General features: G+C 39.3%; 1 protein-coding gene across 1 annotated transcript in view; it reads right to left on the reverse strand.

Moving 5' to 3' along the window:
- The window catches only part of TECRL (trans-2,3-enoyl-CoA reductase like), a 59211-nt gene extending 44780 nt beyond the window's left edge, over positions 1 to 14431 (reverse strand). The window contains exons 1-2 of the mRNA XM_036382100.2: positions 14179 to 14431; positions 829 to 880 (exon numbers count right to left, since the gene is read on the reverse strand). Coding sequence (XP_036237993.1) covers positions 829 to 880; positions 14179 to 14412 — 286 coding nt within the window. The 5' untranslated portion in view covers positions 14413 to 14431. The remainder of the gene's footprint in view (positions 1 to 828; positions 881 to 14178) is intronic.
- Between the last annotated feature and the right edge of the window lie 1606 nt (positions 14432 to 16037).

Below are 16037 nucleotides of genomic sequence, written 5' to 3' on the forward strand. Positions count from 1 at the left end.
AGTAACTTTGGAGCAGTCAGGTTAACAGCCTTTCGCTTCATCAGCTGAACCCGTGTGCAACCACAGATGCCTTAAGCTTTAGTGTTTTATAAAATTATAAGGACACAGGAGAAGCATAATGCTTTTTTTACTTACCCTACTCTGAACTCAAGCATATTAGTGGCTGACAATCCTTTTTGTTTTTTCCCTGTAAAAGGCATCTAGCCTTTAGTTGAACACACCCCTTTTTTTGTAAAAATAATGAAAGCTCAGTATCTAAGATGCCACCCACTGGACCAGGTTGCTCAGTGCCCCATTCAACCTGGCCTTGAACCCTTCCAGGGACAGGACATCCACAGCTTCTCTGGGCAGCCTGTGCCAGAGCTTTGCCACCCTCACCAGAAAGAATTTCTTCTGTATATCTAACCTAAATCCAGATTTTATTTAATCACTCTGAGTTCACGTTCCCCACTACAGCAGCTTTCTGGTCCACATGGTCAGTTTATGGCCAGCTTGAAGCAGTCTATTGTTAATGAAGTTTATCCAATATAACACTGGGAGAAGAAATGCAGTACTGGCCTTGAAATGACACCATGTAATGTTAAAAACAAGATAAAAACTATTGCCCCTCATGTGCTGGCAGTGATAAATTATGCAGTTCTCTCCTTCCAGTCTCTCCCATCTGCAACAGCTACAATAGAACCTTAGTTCAAACTCAGTTCTTATTGAGCTCTGGAGCTGTCAGGCCAGTCTCAGCTTTTGTGTGAGATTCCTGAAAAATAAATTTGACCATTTCTCTAAGCAAAAGGCTTCTAACCATGTCTCCAGCCTGGTAACCATAGTACTTACATGCTTTGTGAAATTTGTGTTTCACATCAAGAACGGTAGATGCTGGAGGTACCTGGAAAAGAAAGCAAAATACATGCAGATTAATTCTTCTTTCTTCTTCAATTTGGGGTCCCTTCTCCACCCCTCCAATGAAGAGATGATTAAATTTGTCTGCAAGTCCTTCAGGCTAAAATGAAAATATCAGCAAATTTGTTTTCACAGGTTGGTATGTTATTAAGGATTGTCAAAATTTGAATTGTTCATCATCTGGACCACCTCTGCTTGGTTGATGGAGGGGTAAAATCACAAGAGTCAAGAGGAAAAGCTGCTGGCCCTGCTTGATGCAGCAATTGCCTCCTAGATCAAACCAGTGGGAAAACTTTAGGGTTCAGCTTTAAAGTTAGGTTCAAGCATGCTGAGGTCCATGTCCTGGAGACATGAAAGGGTTCTCTGGAGGGGGCAGTAGCAAAAGTGGTAGGTTCTGTCCTTTCTGCCTGAAATGAGTTTGCTTCTGCATGCTTTTTGTTCATGTGCACTGAAGCAAATCAGGTATCACAGCTTTAGAGGGCAGTCTGGAGGCTTTTTAGGCTCTATTTCATTATGTATATTGATTTCTTAATATACTTTGTTCAAATTACCTGAGAAACACATTTAGAATTTACTAGAGCAAAATACTTGGATTTGCCTTTGTTTACAAGGAAAGGCAGTGGGACTCTTGAGGAAGTAGCATGTTGAGCTACTTATTAGTGGATTGTGACAATAACCATGCAAGCAAATAGAGAAGAACAAAAGAAATTCTCTTAGTAGAGATCATTTAGCACCTTAATATAGGCTGTTTTGTTGAAAAGACTGTTTGGAGAAATACTGATGCAACAAAATAAAATTGCTGACTCTAAAGCAACAAATCAGTGCAGAAAGAAAAGTTTACTCTTATGTAATTTGACACCCCACACAAATATACAGTCTGTGTGCTTTTAGTACTTATGAGTAACCCAACTTGCTTCCACTAATACGAACAGGCAGAGAGCTCAATACAGATTTCAGTGATCTAAAGATGTAAAATGAGACCTGTGCTAAGAGGTAGTAAAGTACAGATCTTTTCTAAGTTTTATCTTGGGTTTAGATGAGAACACTTTATTTTCCACACTTAGAGAGGGTTTCACTGGGCATTTACAGAAACTGCTGTAAATGAAACTCCACTTAAACCCTGACTTTTCTCTCTGATGTGGCTGCTAAGCAATGCCAGCTCCACCCAAATCAAGGCCTAGACTCCTTGAAACCAAGGATTACCCTTTTTCCCTGTCCCAAACACCCATGTTGTCCCAAACCATGCTGAACTGTACTAGGCCAGGCAAGAGACACTGCCCTTGGAGACCCTTTTCTTCCTAGCTACAGGAAACAATAGAAGAACCCATTTTATCTTTCTTTGTTGGAAAGAAAATATTTTATCTGTGTTTTTTGCACTTGAGCCATGTAATACCCAGTAGAACAGCACATCTCCCATAGTCTCTGTGTATTTTTCCTATCAGGTGTGCAACATCTGTGGACTTGGGGGGGTTATGTTCTCGAGACCTCTAAAAATGTCTGAAATTGCTTTCTCACACTCTGTAATCTCACACCTGTGAGGCCTGGAGCCCAGAATCCACCAGGTATGGGTGCAAGCTGTTAGCTGGCAACACCTATTCAGCATACAAGCCTGCAGGCCAAAATCTGTCATGTGTCCTAGCATGGGGTAGATGTGCAGGTACTCAGGGCTGGCACTGCCAGCTGAAGGACAGGGATGGTTTTTTCCAGTTTGATAGAGGATGAGCTGGCTTTCTAAATGCAGTATAAGCCACATTGCTGCAGGGCCTGCATCCCTACAGATCAACACCTCACTATGGCGGGTTCTGGGACAGAGTAGCTAGGGCCAACCCATGCTCTGGAGAGCTGATCAACCCATTTAGATGAAGAAAGCTGAAAAACTGTAAAGCTTAGCACGCTTAAAGAGCAGTGCTTGCTCAAAACAGAGCCAGGTCTCCATCTCCAGCTCTCCTGAGTATGTTTTGACTTCAGGGCAGAGCTGTCCTCAATCTGTTCAAAATGTCTAGCCGAGCCCTTATTAGCAGCTCTACCTTTACATCCCTCTCCCTTTTTTCATCCTGAGACAATCAGTCCTTTCTGACCCCCAAATCCTGCTATGGCAGCAATGGAGGCAACGCCTAATTTCAGCTATTTAAAAAATGAATCCAAGTTCACGTTTTAGGTCCACTTGTGGAACCACCCACATGCCTCAGGTGTTTAGAAGCTACCAAGAGCTTGCAGTGTCCTGCTGCAGCCCAGGAGTGGGTGAGTGTGCCCCTGGGGGATGAAAAGCAGCACCACACAGCACTCCCAGCTGGAAGGGCCATGCCCTGCACATCCCTGAGCGAGGCAGAGCTCATTAGCAGGACACTGCTGTTCCTGGCCACTTCCAAGCTGCTTTGGGCTAGGGCTGCTTTAAGCCCTGCCAGCCCATGGCCAGAGATGTGCTGGGCTGGCAAGTTGAGGTCTGGCAGTTCTGCTCGGCTCCACACAGGCTGCAGGGACCCTGGGAAGGCATGGAGCTCCCATCCAGCCAGGAGGGCAGCAGGACACTTGTTTTATATGAGCCAGCTGCCTTCCAAAAGGACCCTTCCACTCAAGACAAACTACACAGGTCGTCAGCTGAAAAGTAACACAAATACTTTCCCCCTTCAGAATGGGCTGTGACACAGAAGAATGGCAGTGTCCTTTCCCAGGCAGACTAATGAGGTTATAGCCACAAAAGAATGAAATACATTTTTTTATGATCTTGATAATTCTGTGTCCTTTTCTAAAGACCTCATAAAACAACCAGTGAAGTTATAGTTTCCAATATTGATCAAGGAGAAGATGGATGCTGAGACACCAGCTTACTACTAAGAGTGTCCTCTTCGTAGACCATTAATTATCTTTTGTTCTTTTCATTGTACATCAATACAAGGTAAGGGGTTGTAAGGACCGGGAAAGCATCTGCTCTTATTATCCTTTGTGCTAACTGAATACAACACCCTGGAATATTTCACTGTAATTATTAGTCTTACTCTCCTTTCATTCTTTTGAATCATGTCTGAAAGTGTTATAACCCTTTCTTTCCTCTATTTCAGCACTTTACAAATATGCAAAGGCAAAGCAGGGTGAGAGACCACCCTTAGTTTGTTTAAAGCAAGATGGATTTCTGCTCTTATTTCATATGTATCTTCTACAATCTGATGGTCAAGCCAAGCTTTTCCCTACAACTTCTTCACTTGTGGTCTAACATCTGATTTAAAGTGTAGTCAACTTTCCAGTAAGTGACTATCACGTGTAAGGTTCAAGATTACTTTCTTTTGAAAAAAATGTTATGAATAAATACATATTTTACAGCTATATATTGCAGTCATTACACTTTTCATTCAGAAAAATATTATTTCAAAATGTCAAATCCTGATTTTCCTGTACTTTCGCAGCCAGAAAACTTTTCCATTTGAAGCAAATGAAAGTAAACTTTTTATTTACAGGAATTCAAGAATTAAAGGACCTTCTGGGTCATCCATATCAGTTCTATTCTTCCTTCAGACATCAATGCACAAAGCATCACATTTCTTTTTAAGATTTAAAATACCATGTTAGTATTTTATACTAGGACTGAGGAAGAGCAATAAGTGGAAGATATTAAGGGAAGTTAACAGTGCCTTTTGTGAGTGCAAGGTAATCAGATAGTTATCCACTTTCATACCTCTTTCACATTTGTAAGTCAAGGAATTATGCCAAGTCTGGTGATCTGTATGTAATTGCATCACACAGTTCTTGCACTAAAGAATTATTGTAGGGGTCAGAGGTCAGCAGAATATCAATAAGAATTTGAGTAATACAATTTCAGCAAAAAAATAATCTTTCATTCAACATTTCTCCCTGAATACCTTTTTCTCTTTGTGACATGTCAGTACCACTGCACTGCTGAGTCTCGCCTACTTTGTAACAGGCATTTTCCATAATTGCAGAAATTCAGAAATTCTGCCACTCCAGTTGCTCATTAACCACTGCCCCATCTTCAGCCAGAGTAAATTTGTTCAAAAGGGTGACATCAGTTTATTGCAGCTGAGGATCTGGCTGCAAGACAGTTAACCAGCTAATGGGAAAGCCAGGTTATTTCCAAATTCAGCACTCAACAAATACTTCATCATTACTGTTTTTGCACCCTGTCCTTGCTTTGGGACCATGCTGTATTATAAAAAACCAGCAGCATTCCACAGAAAGTTAATTAGAAAAATACCTGTTCTAGCTGATCTGTGTGTTTTGTGAATTTGACATCTAGATCAGATTTGCTCTTTCTTATTATCAGTTTTCAGAGTCAGAATTAAAAATTGGGCACTTTTGCTTTAACCTTTCCCAGTGTGTCCCACACAGCTCTCTTGGTGAACCAGTGTGCTGGTCATGCCCAAGGAGATATAAATAAACGAGCTCACCCTGGAAATGACGTAGAGGTACCTACATATAGACAAGTGCTGTCAGCAGCTACACAAAGGCTTTATCTAGAATCCTGTATTTTTCTCAGCAGGCTGCAGGGGCTACCAAACAGCTGGCTCTGGCCTCAGCCCAGCCCTTCCAGAAGCAGGAGATATTCCGAATTACGGCTTGGGCTGAGGTGGTTTCCAGCACACGGACGTCAGCAGAGGCTGTCTCACTGAGCAATCTTCCAGATTATTTATTATCTGGTCACATGAACCTTGGCATATGAGATAATCTGACTGACTAATATTTCCAGTGATTATGGGCCAAATTAGCTAAGAATACACAGAGCCACATGCTTGCTGCGTGCAGTCGTATCAATTTACACCAGCCAAGTTTGTCTCTAAAGATGATTAATTGTTTTTGTGCTGCTAGCTGGGTATTCCTATTAAAAAAAAAAAAAAAAATTCCTCTCTCTTTGCAAGAAATTGCCTGACAGTGTCAGACACCAAAAAGAGCTTTTTCTCTCTCTGCTAAAGATGAGAGTGGAAGTACAGAGAATGTGATTCATTAGCAGAGAGAAGGTGTGCAGAATTCAACATGCACACCTATTTCTGAGCAAATCTGACTAGATTGGTACATCCCCATGCCCTGTGAGCTTTTATTAAGGGGAGCTGAGTAAGGTTACTGCTCACCTCAGCAGCTGAACAGCAGAACCTGTCAGGAAGCCTCTGTCACAACACTTTTTTTACCAGGGAAATAGAATTTTTCTGGCAAAACCCTGGATGTGTAAATTTGTGTTGACTTCAAATGTTAAAAATTGAATAGAAATTTATAAAAAAATCTGCTTCTGGCCCATGTTGGAAAATCATTTTTTTGTGTTATATTCATTATTTTTTATTTCTCATCTGTATAGAACTTTCATTATTTCTGCATTATTTTATGACACATCTATCATGATAGTGCAAATAATATAACACATGGCTCTCATGTCATTGAAAATAATCCAATAGGAAATAATATGCAAAGAAATGCACTATTAAGTTGTAAAATAAATTGAACTTGAAATATTTATTGTGTCATAACAGATGGAAATATTTCAAAACTAATTTGTAATGTAATCTTTCCCAAATTCTTCCTCATCAAAAATTCAAGAGTCATTTTTTTCCACTGTCATTTTCAAAGAAAACAACATTTGGGATATGCACTTAAAAACAAAATAGTTGACAAAAATAAAGTAATATAAACCATGAATAATAAAATAAACTTTTAAAAATTATAATATTTTATTAGAAATAAATATAGTGCTGCTTTATTGAACAAAGTATAAATAATAAAGAATAATAAGCAGTAATTTTGGCCCATATTTCTCAGGAAGAAAGTGAGGCTCAGGGTGGTGTTTATGTTTTTTGTTGGGATTTTGATTGCCAGTTCTAGCATGCATAAAGCATATGGCTGAGATGTGGAACCTCTGAATTTGTCTTCCCTTTTCTATCAAATAGCTGTATAGGTTTTTATTTGCTTTTTTATATCTACACACACTGCTAAAACTAAAAATCAAGAAGTGCACCCAAGAAACTCAACCAGTATTTATCACAAAATTGTCACAATCTATTTTGGGGACTGCATGAAGTAAAAAAAAAAGCCAAAAGATCAACCAAGTCAAAAGAAAATTCACAGAAGAATATATTTTGACAAAACAAGTGACTCTATGGCTAGGAGGGGTAACAAAGCAGGTCCATGGAAGGGAGTTGGAAGCTGAGAAGAAGCAGGAAGGAATGGGAAGTGAGGGTGATATATGAGAACAGCCAGGCAGCATCAGGTCTGTTAGAAATCCAAGTACTTTTCATTATTCAATACCAAGTGCTTGCTGTACTTCTGGTAGAGGTCCTCTGATTGCCACAATTTGTTCTTTTGAAGCACAAGAAATGTAGCTGCTAAGGAAAAAAAAGCTCACATTTTAAGGACTTTTTAAAATCCAAAATTGCTTAAACACAGGCAGATACAAAAATAGCATTAACATGTACTGCTGGGTATTTACAGATCCATGACTGCATGCCTCAGGTGCTCTGTGAAGAATCACACACTGGATTTCAGAAAGAACCTGAAGCATGTTCTGATGGAGCAATAAATCATTTGCAGGAGTATTTTAATGCTAATAATGCCTATAAGAGATGCCATTATGCACCTAACTTTCCATCATGGGCTGTGCTGTTAACTATTAGACTAATAAAACACCTACTGCTCCCTATGGACTTGTCTTGCTCCAGTACCTTTATAATTTGCAATAATCTCTGAATTATCTCTGATGCAATAAGGCAAATGTGTGGCTGGGGTAAAATGTCATAACTTTGGTGGGAAAGAGGACATTTCCACACTGGCTGGGAATCTGTCTCCACAGATGCAGTTTTGGCAATATTCACTGCTCTGGTGGCATAGCTGGCTTTTGCTGCTGGCCAGAATGTTCAGGAAGATTTGGAGCACCACCAGTGTCTCACAAATTCACTCTTGTTTTGCTCAACTTTGAATGCAACTTTAATTTTTTGAATATTTATTATATTTGCTTCTTCATTTCTTCCCCCAGGCTTAGACTTTTTTATCTAAAATAAGAGATGTATAAAATCTGTCATTTAAAGGCACTTCTAAGCTTTGATTGGTATCAGCTGAAGCATTAGTCATCTGTTGCAGCTTCTGTAATTCTTTAAATTATCCCTTTGCAAATGCTAAATGCCCTAAAGTTACCAGCTTCTCCCCTCCCCAGTCTCTCTCTTGTAGAAAAATCAAAGGCCATTTCTCCAGGTATTCCATTTAAAAAGCCATCTCACAGCAAGCAAAAAGTAATATGTATAGTTGCATCTTTTCATCTGAAGCCATCCATAGCTATATTGACATTAAAATTATGTGAATTTCTAGCAGAGCAGGAAGAAATAACTGTCATGCATTGCTACAACAGAATTTGAATATGTTTACCTACTTTACCAAGTATAAGTAATAACTGAGGAAGAAAATACTACTGTCATCACTTCCAGCACTGTGGGCTGGGCATAAGAGTCACAGCTTACAGGCAAGAAAAGTCACATATTTTATAAATGTATTTTTTTTTCTCAGTGCCCCCCAGCAGGGGCCAGATCCCCGTTGTGCTGGATGCTGTGAAAATGTACAGTGAAAGACACAAGACACCATGAAATCCTCCTTCCAAAAGGAAGCTAAAAAAAAAAAAAAAGAGGATTTCCACAGCACTAAGCCTACATCCAGCTGGTTTTGTGTCTGCGTTTCTTCAGCCATTTTGCTGTGGGAATTGCTGCTATGTGGGACTCAGCATCCATGTCTCACTATGGAAGCCCCCTACTTTGACACAGCTGGTTATTCAGCCCCTTTTGGCATCTCTGGCATCAGAGGTGGGACACCATTAATGATAGATTGCTTTAATGAGAAAAATTATGATAAAAATCCTCAGCATGAAATGAGACCACTGCGGATGGTCACAGGTTCTGCTCGCTCTCCGCAGAGAAGAATATACACTCCTCTGAAGTGAAATATTAGAAGTGAAAGATTTGGGGGGGGAATACTTAAAATGGCCATGAAAATATTAATCTCTTTCCTGGGAAAGGACTTCTTTCCATTGCTTGCCTAGAATGAGGCTAATGGGAAGAACCTGGCATTAGAGGCAATGTTCTGGTACTGCAGAGACTTCCTTTGCAGAGTTTCATTGCCTGCTTTAATGACTGCACTCGCTCACCTAAAATGAATGTGGTATGTCTAACCTCCAAGCCATGATGTGAGGAGTTATTTTTATTTGCTCGAGCTGACTGTGCAAAAGAGATGACTGTTCTCCTCGGCTGCTCCCTTTCTGTGACAGAGCAGCAACCCACAGGCAAGAGTTAGAGATTTCTGATACCAGAGACAGCATTTCTGCATGCAAATGGCTTTGCTGATATGCCAGTGGAAATTCATTGCATTGTTAAGCCATAGCATGCAGGTACAAACACACTGCTGCTTCAGGTGCTTTCCAAACAAACAAACAAATCAAAACAAAACAGAAACAAACAAAAAGCTTATAACTCCTTCAGAGAAAAACAGGCCTTTCAGAGCAATCAAAATAAGCTCTAATTCATCTTTGGCAAAAGATGCAGTGATATACACACTGTAATATTTAACTGCAAGAAGTGTTCAGTATGTACAAGTGACTGGGTTGATGCATAGGCTTGTGTGCAAGGGCATTTTAATTCCCTAAAAATAACAATATTCCCATGACATTCATTGCAGGCATTGCACAGCAAACAATGCCTACAACTCACAAACATAGAGCTAGAAGTTCCTCCAGTGTGCACTGTGAGCCATAAATGTTCAATTATCACTAATTATCACTGGGTTTTACAAAGACATTTTGGTGGGAGGAGGCACTGGGTGGAGGATGGAGAGCTGGCTTAAGGAAGAGTTGGAAAGTAGCCTCCATTATCTTTGCAACACATCAAGGAAAGAGGCTCTTCCTGCACATCTGAAGAAGCAAGATCTCTTCTGCAGGCCTTGGGAAGTGTTCTGAAAAGGAGGGTAGGCACAGTAGCCAAAACCTGAGTTTGCACCTCTGTTTACAGCTTAACTTGCAAAATCGTACAGCACAAAACTACTGAGCTCTGAGGCTTTTGATGGGAAAAAGCTTTCTCTGCTGGTTTCTCCAGGGTGATTTATTCTGTAAAAACTGTACTGTGTAACATTTCCTGCCTTAAAAGCAACTCATGCAAAGTTAATTACATTGCACTATGTTTGTGGGAAAATACATTTTACTACAAGTTAATTTGAAGAAAAAAATATTATACAATGAATGCTATAAAAGAAACAGTTATGAGTTGCTTTAACAGCATTTGTAAATCAAATCACTGCACATCAATAACTTTAAAACCAACCTACATCAGGTTTTTGGAACGATGTATGAGGGAAACAGTTTTTGAGTAGCCATGTATTTTTCATAAGTTGTGGGTGGCAAAAAAATGTGGGTTATTTGTTAAAAAGTACAAAAAGGAATTGTTTTCTTTCATTTATAAGACTTGATGATTTTTGTGTGTTCTTCTGTTTTCTGTGGCTTTTTGGAAGCAATGCAGAAGCCAAAATCCTTAGACACTTTGCGATGCTATTTAATTGAAAATATTTCTTACAGGAAATCTTTAATTACATGCTTTCATCTTTACACAGAGATAGCAATTTCATCCATACAAATTAATAAATGGTGAGGAAAAAAGGGACTTTTGATTATCCAGGCTCACTGCTTTATTACACTGGCCAAAGAAGAGATTTATTCCTTGCTAAATACTTCTTTCACTCATTGAGCAAGAAACATGTATGATTCATGTTTCAGCTACAGAATATCTTCACACAAATGCAGTATTGCTGTGCATGGTAAAGAGCTGGACATTGGCCCTCAACTCTTGCTTACCACTCCTTGACTCTAAAAATATGGGCCAAATTTCTTGGCTAAATTTTCCTAATTGTGGCTTTCAGGCACCAGCTCTTGTAAAGCCTCTGCCTTTGGCTGCTTGGGTAAGAGCCCTTCTGCTCAGAAACATCCTTTCCTGGATCTGCCTCTCTGGGGAGTGGGGAAAAAAGAAGGAAAACAAGGAAAACCCAGGATGGTGTCCTGCAAAGTGGCCCAGACACCTGAACTCTTGTCCTGCCATGGGCAGTGTGTGGAGCAGCAGGCTGTCTGTACACCACCTCAAAACTTCAGTGCCTAGTCCCAAGACACTTCCTCTGAGCACTTATATACTGTTTTTAAGGAAAGTTGTAGCCTAAGTTTAGATAACTTTCCCTACTTGGAGACTTCCCCTAGTTTGGGGACATTTTGTAGAATAACTGGGGAAAAAACAAAAACTTGAAGCTGGTTTGTGATTCTTCCCCATCCTCCAAAATCAGAAGCCTCTTCTCCATGGCACATCACCTCAGAATTAATTAAGAGCAAATCTAGGGGAAAAAAATCTCACACTGCTATTATTTCTCTTCTAAATTCTTTAAGTAGCTCACTGGAAAAGCTTGTGTGCACCAAACTACTTGCATAATGTCATATCCATAGCAGAGAAAGTCCCCATAGCAGGCTGACAATATTAAATAAAAGAAATTGTACTCCTATAAAGAATTTCATGTTCACAGCATGCATGTGCAAAATAAACTGCCACTGTTGCTGACTCGTGTGAATTTAAGTTTTGCAAGATTAGGTAATTTTCCTCCAAACCCTGCTCCTGCAGGACATTACTATGGGACCAAAAATGACTGGGATTTTTCTCTTCTTCTGCTTCTTTTCAGTATTTTGTCTGCCTTTCCTGGTTGTGGAAAACCCTGCAATAAGATGTGAGTGTGTTTTAAAGGCTTAAAAAACAAATATGTATTTATTCTGTTCCTTGAAGTTAAAGACGATCAAGAACTTATAATAACCACTTAATATACATGACTGCTCCTTCCCAAAAGTATAAGATAGGTAAGAAAACGAAAGGAAATAATGCTATTTTTCCTTTTTTAAATGGATAATTAATTCAGAGAATTAATTGTGTCAGATTCAAAACTTTTGGATTGATGTCAACTGATTTCTCAAGATGACACAGTCAAACACATCTTTTATAAATTCCTAATACTTCATTGAGGACAGGAAAATATTTCTTCCTAAATGCCAGAACTAGTTAAATGTACCATAATTTTGCAGACTTTACAGAGCTCAGACTAATCTGAATGGGATTCACAGGCACATGCAAGGATCTCAGAGAAACTCAACCTCTTGAAGAAGCTCCTGTTGTTTAACCACAGAGCCTTAAGCATTGAATCACTCTGCCTGAGTTTCTGTTGCGTGGAGAAAGAAGGGATTCTTCTCTCTGCCATTATAATATAAATTTTCCCTTTAGATTTATTAACCTGAGAATATTATAAATGCATTTGCTAAATCATAATATTCTGAACCACTAGCAATATGCAATAAGAATCTAAATACATGCATTTTAAAATCTATGGTTCCTATTCTCTCCTATTCTGGCAAGCGGTAATTACATGCAAAGCCAAGAAATTAAGTTAATCATAACTATCTCACAAACAGGAAACAGGCATTAGAAGTGTCCTGTTGGGCCTGTACCAGTTATATTTAATTAAACAGAAAATTATGCATAATCCAGTACACCAGTCTCTTGTTTGCTCTAACAACCAACTAAAATTAAGTTCACCAATACTAACAAATGTTCATGGAAGCAAGGAACTCAACTTCTGTAACTTCAGAGTTGACTTAGGGATTATCACAGCAAATAAAGTGACTTAAACAGCCAGGTGAATGAGCATTCAGAAACCAAATTCTTTAGGCAGTCTTGGAAATCTCAGCCTTGTACTATGCTTGTACCAACTCCTTGGTACTGTGCCAAAAATATTTTTTTAAAAAGCCCATACTGCTGGCCATGTAAATTGAACATATATTTCTGTTTCTGAGCAGAGACTTGCTACCCTGTATTTTACCTCTGAATAAAGAGTACCTGGCAATCACCACTCATGTCTCTCTTTTCACTGCTACAGGAGCAGAGTCCGTGGTTTGGAGGAGGTGTAGAAAATCTTCAGGGTCAGAAAAACTCAGAATAAAGATTAAAACACAGGTCTGGTATCATCCCAGCAGCATGGAAGGATTCCTGAAACAGGCATGGCTCTTTGCCCAATGCTGTTTCTGTACCATACTACTGCTGTACTATACTACTACACATATTTTAATGACATTATAGGAAAGCCCAAGATAAGAGACAGATTTGTCTTTCTTTTGATCAAAACCTAATTCTAAATGTATGTAGATAAGCTAACAACTGTGTAAATATCACTCAATAAAGTAGTGTGAACACTACGATCAAAATTGTTATTAATAGTCATCCTATTTGTTTGACCATTTTGTGCATGTTTCCTCTTTGGCTAGGTTAACAAAAAATAGCAGAAAATATTTTGCCCCATTGAGAATTAACAAATGAGACATTTACCTATAACTAGGGACAAAAATTGGAAAAACAACCTTTAAATTACCAAGAACACTGTAAATCTGGTAGTATTCCACCTGCATATTTCAAAGGCATGAAATTAAACATCTGAAGCAAACTTATCTACCTGTTCCAGCTGTTGCCAATGAGGATAAGGGAATTTTTTTTCTAGAAAAACAGTAAGTCCTAAAACTCCACTAATTTACTGAAAATTCCATAGGCTAAATAGATTAGGATTCCCATTTTCATGGCATGAAAGAGACCAACTCTTTCGCTGACGGACAATGAATCATGAAAACTGTGATGAAAATATTTATGAAGCATTTTAGCTGTTATTTATGAGTGCATGAACTTCCATCCTACCCAGTCCTCTCATCCTACTTATGCAATTTGGCTGTAGTTTATGGTTTTTTACTCACATTATTAAAACAAACCAAACCAAACAAAAATTCAAAACACTTCTTTTAACTAAGACTCTTGTTTAAAATGAATTTTTTTTTTTAAGTTGCCAGGTCCAGTCTAATAAGCAGGGCACAGCTGAGTACATTTAGGTACCAGCAAGTACTCACAGCATTGCAGAGATGGTAGGCTTTACAAATGCATTAAAAATGAGTATCCATTCTGAAACAAATGTTTAAGTATCGTGCTCTGAAATAGACACTGTAAGTGTCAAGAGTCAGCCTAAGGGCGGAACTTTGAGCCCACAGAGCTGCCAAGAGGTCTAAAACAAACTAGTGCAGGATTATTTGTAAAAATCTTGGAGAAAACCAGCCCAGGGTTATGACTCACAAGGAATTCTTCGTGACTCCCAGAGAAAGGAATGAAAGTACTCTCACTACAGAATAAGACCACAGCACACTGAAAACAGAGCGGCACCATGTGAGCCAGGCACAGCCCCAGCGTGCTGGGATAGCACACTCACCTTGTCCACAATGCAGATCTGCTTCTTGCTTTGCACGTCAACAATCTCTACTTCAAAGTAGTTGATTTTTGAATGTTTGAGCGCTGGTGATGGTTTGATTTGGCCAGCAGAGAGCACCAGCTGGGACAGGTTGAAAAAGGAGCGTGAGTCATTGTGAGACATGGGCAGAGCTGCTCCATGGGCTGCGGGGTCCCGGCTGTGCTTGGGAGCACCGGGGCTCTGCCTCTTGAGCATGCTGTGCCCCAGCAGCAGCGATCCTCATATCAGCAGGGGACAGTTCCAGGGGAAAATGTTTCCTCCCTGCTGCAGTTAAATACAGCCACAGAGCGACCAGACACAAAAGGTCAAGTGGCATTCCATCTGAAGTGTGCTGGCTTATTTAGCAGGAGTGAAAACAATGGCTCTGTAATCCATGTCTATATTTAATCTGCTGGCGTGATGTCCTGTGTTGATGCTGCTGCTTTCTTATTTTCTTTTTTTTTTTCATTTTATTTAAACCAGCGTTTGAAACAAGACATCCTGAAATTCCCTATTAGCAGATATCAGATCCAGAGCCTCAGAGGAGCAACCACAAATGAATGTTGTAAATCCCACTGTTACCTACTGAGACAGATGTTTAAAATGTCCATGTGCACACACATGTATAGGTATAAATGTCACCTGTTCTAGAATAATCATCATCAGATGCCATCTATTCTAGAAATATCTACTAACCAAATAGCATAAGTTCATCAGCAAAATTTAGGGAATACTTGCAAGTATCTGCTTGGCTTTAGCACTACAGATTTTCTGGTATTTAATAGGGTGGAGCTTTCCTTACAGTTCTGCCAGGGAAAATCAACTGAAGGAATGGAAATTATAACCTTAAAGGCATTCATTCAGGGCTTGGATCATTTCACTTCTTTCTTATTATTTCCTGACAATTTTTACAATACAAGTCTGCAACAAAACAAAAGCAGCTTTAATGGTAAGAATAAAGACTGCATAAAACAACAATTTTTCTCTGAAGCAGCTTCCCCAAGCCTTGTTTAAACTTCATTTCTCCATGTATGGCTTTTTTAATAGGATTTAACAGAACTAGTAGCACTTTTCCATCCTGAAATTCTCCCTAAATTTCCCTGGGCTGCCTAGGATTATAGTGTTAGAAGGGCACCATGAGTTTCTGCAGACAGCTCTTTCCAAAGAGTAAATTCTGAATACATTTCTCCATGATAAAATCCAGGGAAAACTACAATCACTATTACAAAAATCATATGGATTTGTTACATTGTGGAAATTAATTAAGTGGGAAAAAGCTTCCACAAAGTAAAAGTCACCACACAATTAATCCCCACTCTGGGGATGTAGGGTGAAAACAGAACAGGTCTCTTTTCTCTAATTCTGCCTCCAATTTGGAGAAAATGTAGTGGTTCTTTAGCCATAGTTCTGACTAAAGGAGCTAACCCCAACTCATAGCTAAGATGCTTTATGCCCACACGACATAACAAATTTTGAAGTAGCCTAGACCGAGATAAAAGCCCCCACTGCTTGGTGATGCAGCCTTGGAATGTCTTCACTGGATTTGTTAAGGAAAAACCCTGACTGGGGGAATGCAGGTGTACAACAATATCGATCCCCTACTACAAAAAAAAAAAAAAAAAAAAAAAACAGGATTAAATTTTGACTAAACTGGAATCAGTTAGTGTCTTGCCATTGGTGCAGAACTAGTCAGCATCTACAGGAAAAAAGCAGTTGGACTTGATTATATCATATGAAAGAAGTTCATCTGTCTCTGAGGTTAAAGGAAAGGGGTTCAAGGAACCATCACCGTGGTGGAGTCAATAGAGCAAGGAGAAATTTTGGTATAAGCTAGTCACAAC

Source organism: Molothrus ater, chromosome 4 (genome assembly GCF_012460135.2).
Source record: "Molothrus ater isolate BHLD 08-10-18 breed brown headed cowbird chromosome 4, BPBGC_Mater_1.1, whole genome shotgun sequence".
NCBI classification, from domain to species: Eukaryota; Metazoa; Chordata; class Aves; order Passeriformes; family Icteridae; genus Molothrus; species Molothrus ater.